Here is a 9,680-nt window from a genome sequence, read left to right on the forward strand (position 1 = left end):
TCTGAACTGTTCTCCAAAAATTGTGTTACAATGAGGCTCGAGGGCCTATTTATTGTTAAGAAACAATGGAAAACCCTTCACATTCCGAAACCTAACCCTAGAAGATGAAACACCAAATTGTGGGCCCCGTTTTTGGGTAAGTTGGTACATCAACTTCTCGGGGTCGCGAATTGGTCGTACTATCTCCGTTTGATGCGCATGATAGCCCGTTGGAAAGATCTATCCGAGGACTACGACGAGAAATATGAGTTTTAGACAAAAAAATCGTTGACAGGTGGATTTCCCGAAAAATGTCGTTTAGGGCCTCAAAACGACTCCGAAAGTTTAGGACCTGAAAAACTGCTAAAAATAGTAAACTGTGCTATAATTAAGGAAACATAAAAAATGAAAGAGATAGTTTTGGGGGTACAAATGGGATAGGTGGGTGGCCACAAACATCCACCTAGATCATTTTCACACTGACAAAACAATGATTATGATAATTAAATTGGAAAGGACCAATTATGATCCACTCATATAGGTGAACAACAACTTGGTTTGATTTTGCATACATATTTATCACAAGCTCAAATGGTACTGAAACATAAAGAAATAATAAATGGAGGGTAGAAAGCTTATCATGGTTTTGAAAACAATTTTAAACTAGTTGAAATTTTAAAAATCCCCTTTCGTCATCTTATATGGATATGAAATTTAGGTATGTGATATCTATATAGAAATATGGATAAAAATAAAGAAGTATTAAAAATATTTTATGACTAAAATACCACAATTAAAGGAAATAAACCATGTCCTACATAATGTACAAGAACAAATAATTCACATCGAAGACAAGAGGCTTCCAAATGTTTCTTCAAACTCCAGGAAAAACAACCTATGACTAAAGCGGTATGACATGCAACTACTAAATCTTGGTTAATCCATTAGGAAAAAAGGGAGATCTACAAAATAATGAGAACATTAGAAATATTATAACATCAAAATTTAAGAAGAAATTGTGATGTTATAAATAATTAAAGGATAAAAGAAAATTAAGACCCTATAAAGAGGTGATTAACCTTTATCTATAAAATCAAAAGTATCTCCTTATTTTGATTAGTGTAAATAAGAGTAATGGTATTATTAAAACAAAAGTATATTCTCACAAGCTCCATAGGTAAATAGGAATTATACAATTTCTAAAGTACTATGGGTTGGAAAAATATATCAGCTTTGTTACACTAAGCATGTTGAAGGGGAAAAAATACTCTCTTTAAATGTCTTCCGAATTCTCATATAAAATCTCAATTTCAGAATATTTGTCACAATATCAACCTTCATAACCTTTTAATCCATTAAATTATTGTGATCCTTGAAAACTTACCTTAATACTTTTTGAACATATAAAAATATAATTAGTCATATAAACTAAATCTAACCTCAATAAAAATTAGTCATCATTATTATTAACGATCATTATAATAAAAAACTAGCCATCATCTTACCAAACAACTTATTAATTTACTAGTTTTACATTATTCTTTCTTATATAAATATTAACTTATTCAAAATAAAATCTCCTCTCTTATTCTACCTACTAAACAAAAAATGGTTTTAATGTATGCCTTTGTATGCATAAATCCTAACATAGGTATCTATTAATAATTGACTTTGAAATACATAGAAAGTTCTAAACGAACCTATAGCTCCCTTAGATTGGTAAAAGACGTGGTTGACCCCAAGGACATGAAAGGTGTCTATGTTATTCCATGTTCATGTCCGACCCCATATGTTGGTGAGACTGGTTGTTCTATTAATCAAAGGATTAATGAGCACTCAACCAACATAAAACATGGGAAGACTCGGTCTTCCACCCTGGCATAGCATGCAGAGAAGACTAAGCAACATGTATGCATTGTGTAGGCCCATGTTATTGCCAAGGTGGCGCATTTCCATCACTGTAAATTTAGGGAAGCCATAGAAATTGAAAAAAGGTCGAGCAACCTGAATAGGGATGACGACTGGAAAATTAGCAGTTGTTGGATCCCTGCTCTTTCCTTCTGGCCGCTTCCCCGCCTTCCTCCCCCGTCCCCGACCCACGTCCTCCTTGTTTCCCCCTCATCCCCTTGGTTGTTTGTTTTCCTTTTCTTCTTCTCGTTTCCCTATTTTAGTATTTATTCGGTGGTTTCAAGTTTCTTTCACTCCATCTAGATGAATAATACTTTTCATTAACCTTATTATTTGAACAGATAAATTAAGAATATTCCTTTTGTTCCTAAACATTGATAATAACTATTGATCTAACCCTCCTTTTTGGATATTATTAATTATAAATGAATTAACAAACCTATTCTTCTGCAAGGATTTTAAGTTCCATGTTGTTTAATTAAAAGGAATTTGCATCTTCTCTATGCTATTAGATTCCTTAAACTTAATTAGTGATCAATTATTTCACTTAGTAAGTTTAATAAACTTTTATGATATATATATATATATATATATATATATATATATATATGATTTATGTTTTTATTGGTCTATTTCTCATAGTAGATAAGTCTATTAATAGGTCTTGCGAGTTAATTCTTACAATTTATTTTTATAATATAACAAGAAACTAGCTTGCATAATAACTAGGTAACTATTTATTTATATATTTGTATTTTATTCAAAATATTTATATTTATATATTATTCCATATTATATTATAGATTTAAGGTTTTTGATTTTATAATTATATATAAAATTAAATTCAGAATATACATATATATTTATTTATTATTCCATATTATGATTTATGTTTTCAATTATCAAAAAAAAATTATATGGTTTTTTATATTAGATTAATGACTAATGTTTGTTTTAGTGATCTTGGTAGTTATTTCAAACAATTATATTTTTTGGAAATAAATATAACAAAAACTAACTTACATAATAATTAACTAACCATTTATTTATATAATTATAATTAGAGAAATAAGCCTATTAATAACTGATTGATTCATACTCTTGATTATTAAATACAAACTTTACCCTTATTCATAGTTTGATAATAAATATAGCAAAAATTTTGGTAATAATTATAACAAAAATTACTTTTCATGTCCCTTTCCATCGGTCCAGTTAGGTTAGCCAGTGAAATTTAGCCATTTCTCAGTCAAATTGCCTAGTCCAATATAGTCGTTTCCTAGTCAAATATAGCCATTGGAAGATCTGCTCTCCCTATTTAACATGCAGCCATGATCTAATTCTTCAACTTGTCCTGACAATGAACCACACTCGTTAGTCCGAAACACGTCGATAAAAGTATTATAATGTGGAGCACAGAAACTTAAATTCAACAATTTAATCCGTGCACGGAAGAGCCATCGTGACTAAGGCTCGTGATTTTGATTTTGTTTTGCTGCATCTATAGAATATGAAATGCCTTATTTCCAGCGAAATGAGAAAACAATACTATGAAGAAAAAAAAAACATATAAAAGATAAAACAATTAAAAAACATAGTGACTATGTGAGCTAAGAAATGCTGCAAATCTCATATATTAAATTCAACTATAAACTACATTCTTAAATAGTAAAACTATTACTAAAATATTTGTCAATCAACTCTGCAATCAATCTACTGGCATTACAGCGAATTTCCAGCAACTTCCAACACCGACCATCCTAACAATCTGCTGCTTTAATTTTACAGACAACACAAAATCTACTTCCTACTTTATCAGCAATTTACATAACTAATTAAGCATTATTCCCAACACTCCCCCTTAATGATTAATGAGGATTTACTATCTTATCTCGTAATGCCAAAAACTGATCTTTTGCAACTACTTTAGTGAATATATCTGCTAGTTGATGCTGAGTATTTATATGCTTCAATTCAATCTCCTTCTTCTGCACCAAATCTCTAATGAAGTGATATTTCAGGTCAAAATGCTTTGTCCTACTGTGATGAACTGTATTCTTTGCTAAGTTGATGGCACTTACATTATCACAATAAATCATTGTAGACTGAACTTGTTTTTCTCCAATTTCTTCCAAAATTTTTCTGAGCCAAAGAGCTTGTGTACCTGCTGAGGTAACTGCAACATATTTCGCTTCTGTGGATGAGAGGGCAACAATGCTTTTTTTTTTGAGATCGATGTAAACAAACCAGAACCAAAAGAGAAGCAATTTCTAGATGTGGACTTACAGTCATCAAGACTACCTCCCCAATCTGAATCACTAAATCCAACAAGATTGAACTTTTCAGAAGAGTAGTAATGAATGCCAAAATTTAGAGTGCCTTTCACATACCTTAAAATCCTCTTGGCTGCCTTCATATGTATTTCATATGGATTTGTCATATACCTTGAAACAAGTGAAACTGAATATGTAATATCAGGCCTTGTGTGGGTTAGAAAGATCAAGCTCTCCACAATACTTTTGTAAGTTTTCTCATCAACTAAATCAACACCATCATCTCTACATAACACCTCTCCATGAGCACTTGGAGTAGGGGATGGATGACAATCAAGCATATCAAATTTATTTAGCATATCCTGTGCATACTTTGTCTGACAAATGAAAATCTCATCCCTACTTTGATAAACCTCCATTCCTAGAAAATATATCATGATGCCTAGATCTTTCATCTCAAATTCATTCATCATAGTAGCTTTGAATTTATCACTCATCTTAGAACTACTACCCATATACAATAGATCATCAACATACAAACTTATGATTAAAATATCAATACCTTCTTGTTTGTAGTAAAGGGTAGGATCATTCTTGCTTCTCTAGAAGCCATTTTCCTGAAAGTATCCATCAATCCTTGCATACCACGCTCTTGGTGCTTGCTTAAGGCCATACAAAGCCTTCTTCAACTTGTAGACATTATTCTCCTTTCCTTCCACTTCAAAACCTTGTGGGTGCTCCACATATACTTCCTCTTCTAAGTACCCATTCAAGAAGGCACTTTTTAGATCCATATGATGTATGCTCCACTTTTTATGAGCTACTAATGAAATCAACATTCTAATGGTCTCCTGTCTTTCTACTGGTGCAAATGTCTCTTCATAATCAATTCCATACTTCTGTGTGAATCCTTTAGCAACTAATCTTGCTTTGTGTCTTTCAACACTCCCATCACTGTTAAATTTAGTCTTATAGACCCATTTGGTGCCAATATTTTCCTTGTCATGTGGAATCTCTGTCAACTTCCAAGTGTCATTCCTTTGAATGGAATCCATCTCTTCTTGCATGGCTTGCATCCAAACCTCATTAGTACATGCATCTTCAAAACATGATGGTTCAAATTCAGCCTTAGCTAATAAAGCAAAATTGACTATCTCACCTATTGGGCTTTCTTCATGTGCTTGATTTGCACTCCTCTCATAAATATCACTCAATCTTCTTACCTTCCTTGTAGAACTTGGAGAAGAAGTTGGACTTGAACTTGATGTTGAAGAAATTGATGAAGGGCTGCTTGGTGGAGTTAAGCCACTAATTACAGAAACATTAGTTGGCTTCTCATTATCATTATCAACAATTATATCATTCAAAACAGATTTTGTCTTCTCAACATGGCCTTTTTGATGACCATAAACTCCCCCTTCATAAAAAATTACATCTCTTGAGACAATAAGCTTGTTAGTTAGAGGATTATACAATTTATATGCCTTGCTTGTCTCACTATACCCAATAAAAATACATAACTCACTCTTTGCATATAACTTTTTTCTATTTTGATCAGGTACATGCACATAAGCCAAACAACCAAAAACTTTGAAATGATTAACATTAGGCTTCTTTCCATACCAAGCTTCATAAGGAGTCATATTTTCCAGTGCACTGGTGGGGCTACGGTTCAGGATGTATACTGTTGTAGCAACTGCATCTCCCCAATAAGTGTTGCTCAATCCCTTAGTTTGTAGCATGCATCTTTCCATTTCAACCACAGTACGATTTTTCCTTTCAGCTATGCCATTATGCTGGGGTGTGTATGTTGTAGTATGCTGCCTCCTGATGCCATTCATATCACAATAACTCTGGAAAGCTTTTGAGCAGAATTCTCCTCCACGGTCAGTCCGCAAACATTTGATCTTGCACCCTCTCTCATTTTCTACAAGGGCTTTTAACTTCTTGAATTTATCCAGGGCTTCACTTTTGGCCTTCAAAAAATAAACCCAACAATTTCATGAGTAATCATCAATAAAAGTGATGAAATATGATGACTTACCCAAACTCTTAGTCTGCATAGGACCACATATGTCTGAATGAACAAGCTGAAGTGGGTGACAAGCCCTCCATGCACTACCCTTTGGAAACCTTTCCCTTGCATGCTTTCCTTTAGCACATCCTTCAAAAACCTCCTTATGCTATTCTACCTTGGGCAAACCAGAAACTAATGCATGTGAGGTTAGAAACTTCAAACTGTGAAAATTTAAATGCCCATACCTGAGATGCCATAACCAACTTGAATCCTCATAAGCCATATTAGCAAGATTGATGTTATGTTCATCAAACCTCGAGGGAAACATCTTATTTCTTGTCATAGGCACAACAATGATCACCCTATTTCCCTTGTTCTTATCATAGACAGTACATGTCTTATTTTCAAAGACTACTTTATAATTTTTCTCACATAGCTGTCCAACACGCAACAAATTACGCTTCAATTGTGGAGTATAATAAATGTCATGAATACTCTTTATACCTTCTTTTGTTTGGACCTCCATAGCTCCTTTGGCAGCAACCTCCAATGATTTATCATCACCAAGCTGGATCTTGGATTTGAAACTTCCATCCTTTGCTGAAAACAACTTGTCATTCCCTGTCATATGGTTAGAGCATCCAGAATCTAGGTACCAAACATCTTTACTAGTATTTTCACCTTTGTCATAAGATAAAAATAAGTGATCTTGAGTATACTCACCACTTTCATGAGCATAATTAGCATTTTTACCTTCTTTCAATCTGCATTTTCTTTCAAAGTGACCATACCTGTAACAATGGTAACATTGAACATTTCTCTTATCAAATCTACCTCTACTTCTTCCTCTGAAACTACCTCTTCCACTTGAGCCACCTCTTCCTCTACCTCTTGAATAATTTTGGCTTTGCCATTTACCTTGACCTTGATGGCTTTTGGTACTGCTACTTGCATCTTCATTCTTTGTAATTTGTAATTTAGAGGAAAAAGCTTTCTCTACAGCTTCAAAAGTATCCTTCAATCTTTCTTCATGAGACATCAAAGATCCAACCAATTCGTTAAACTATAGTTTTGTTAAATCCTTACTTTCTTCCATGATTATTGCAACATGATTCCATCTATGTGTTAAAGACCTCAATACTTTTTTAATTAAAACTTCATTGCTTACAGCTTCTCCAAGTGTAGCCATTTTGTTGACCACATCTTTGACTCACACACAATAGTCACTGATACTTTCAGCTTCTTGCATCTTCAAATTCTCGAACTCTCGCTTCAATGTCTGAAGCTTGACCACCTTAACTTGATCACTACCTTGGTAAGCTTCTTGTAGAGTCTCCCAGGCAGCTTTGGCAGTTTTTGCTCCAGATATTCTTGGAAATAAGCTCTTATCAAGAGCTATCTGAATGTGAAACAAAGCTTGAGCATTCTTCTTCCTTGCTTTCTTTCTTGTTGTTCTTTCATTGGCTGTAAGAGCATTCCAATGAGCTGGCTCTTCATATCCTGATTCAACAATCTCCCACAAATCTTTTCCAATCAAAAAGGTTAGCATCTTAATGCACCAATAATCATAATCGTTGCCATCAAATTCTGGAACTATCATCTGGTTAGAATTCGACATGATTAACTTTGGCGAAATTCCAACAATACAGCTTTAACCCAAAAAAAAATTTAACTGCTCTGATACCACATGTAGAATATGAAATGCCTTATTTCCAGCCAAATGACAAAACAGTACTATGAAGAAAAAAAAAAGATAAAACAATTAAAAAACACAGTGACTGTGTGAGCTAAGAAATGATGCAAATCTCATATATTAAATTCAACTATAAACTACATTCTTAAATAGTAAAACTATTACTAAAATATTTGTCGACCAACTCTGCAATCAATCTAATGGCATTACAAAGAATTTCCAGCAACTTCCAGCACTCTGACCATCCTAACAATCTGCCGCTTTAATTTTACAGACAACACGAAATCTGCTGCTTACTTTGTCAGCAATTTACATAACTAATTAAGCATTATTCCCAACAGCATCAAGAATTCCCGGCACCAAAATCAATCGCTGGTTGTTCAAGTGGGATTCATCACACGGGACTGCTTGACGATAAGTGGCAAGATATCCAAGGAGCAAACTGGTGGAATGGGTTATTAGATCCAATGAATCCAGTTTTGAAAGCAGAGATACTTAGATGTGGTGATTTCGCACAGTTATGCTATGATGTATTCGATAGTAAAGTTTGCATGAGTTCTTATGGTGGGTGTAAATACAGCCCTGATGAATTATTTTATAGTAACTGTAAGGTGGCAGGTAATTTGCTTATTACGGGTATCAAGTCACCAAGTACTTGTATACTGAGCCTGATATTATATTTGGGAGGCAGATAGAGCAATGAATTTGGATTGGCGTTATTGCGGTCTGCACAGATTCTCAAATAATACGAAGAGCGGGCCGGAGAGATATTATAATATCGTGGAGAGGAACCCAAACATGTCAAGAATGGATACAAGGTCTCACAGTTTTTTTAGTTCCTGCTCGATTATCAACTACTAATGGTCTCAACGGCAAGGGCGTCCGAGTAGAGAAGGGATTTCTAAATTGTTATATTTCTACAGGAGAAACTGTTCTTTCAGAAATTATAAGACTTAGATAAATACAAGGACGAGGCCTTGAGTGTTACCTTGACTGGGCACAGTTTAGGAGCTGCTGTCGCAACATTATGCTCATATGACGTTAAACAAATTCTGAAGTTACATTCACCAGCACGCTCTATACCTGTTACTGTGTTTGCATTCGCCTCTCCGCGCGTAGGGAATCGAGCATTCGCCCAAAAAATGGATGAACTTGGCGTTAAGGTGCTTCGTTTGGTGAATAAGAACGATATTGTTGTGAACGAGAATTCATGGGGATGGTCCAAGTTGTTTTGGATAACAATAACTCCCCTTTTCTGAAACATACCTGCAATGCTCTTAACGCACACAATTTAGAGGTATATCTTCATCTGATCGACGGTTATGTAGGAGAGGGGAAACCTTTCAAACCTTCTGGAAGAGACACTGCTCTTGTCAATAAGCGCTGCGACTTACTGATCGATGACCTTGCCATTCGTCCTCATTGGTTCCAGCAGCAACAGGAAGATCGAATTTGCAAGGTTGAATATGGCTACTCTAATCCCGAAAGCCCGTGAAGAATTTGTATCGGGGCGCTGTTTGGAAGATGTGTATGGCCTTTGTTAGGTGTATTTATCATAGAATGAGGTTGTCACACAATCAGTGATACTTTAGCGGAAAAGGGAGTTGTTTATAATGCGATTTTTTTGGAGATTTCGGCGGAAGAAATTGAGGTTAAATTTTGAGTTGTTTTAGTTAAAATAGTTTTTTAACTGCATATTTGGATTCAGCACCCTGGAAATCCCCTGCGACGCTTTCATTGTGCAGAAACTAGCTATCAAACTTACAATTCCAATAAATTCCTCTCGACCAAAAAAATAGTTCTTTCAAAA

General features: G+C 34.5%; 1 protein-coding gene across 1 annotated transcript; it reads left to right on the forward strand.

Annotated features, from left to right (window-relative positions):
- The first annotated feature begins 8,337 nt into the window (after positions 1 to 8,337).
- On the forward strand, positions 8,338 to 9,365 carry LOC149214230 (phospholipase A1-Igamma3, chloroplastic-like). Its single transcript, XM_089389338.1, has 4 exons — positions 8,338 to 8,488; positions 8,605 to 8,756; positions 8,839 to 9,045; positions 9,168 to 9,365. Exons 1-4 carry the CDS (start codon positions 8,338 to 8,340, stop codon positions 9,363 to 9,365), a joined length of 708 nt encoding a protein of 235 aa, XP_089245464.1.
- Positions 9,366 to 9,680: the final 315 nt, after the last annotated feature.

This window comes from Pinus tabuliformis, chromosome 1_1 (assembly GCF_031772625.1).
Source record: "Pinus tabuliformis cultivar Carrire ecotype Pingquan chromosome 1_1, CPIR1, whole genome shotgun sequence".
NCBI classification, from domain to species: domain Eukaryota; kingdom Viridiplantae; phylum Streptophyta; class Pinopsida; order Pinales; family Pinaceae; genus Pinus; species Pinus tabuliformis.

Bases quoted from the DNA above. Each gene is read 5' to 3' on its own strand.
- LOC149214230 (XM_089389338.1), top strand. From the start codon at position 8,338: ATGAATCCAGTTTTGAAAGCAGAGATACTTAGATGTGGTGATTTCGCA. The intron at 8,489-8,604 runs GTAATTTGCTTA...CGGTCTGCACAG, and splicing joins TAGTAACTGTAAGGTGGCAG to ATTCTCAAATAATACGAAGA. The intron at 8,757-8,838 runs GTAGAGAAGGGA...GATAAATACAAG, and splicing joins TCAACGGCAAGGGCGTCCGA to GACGAGGCCTTGAGTGTTAC.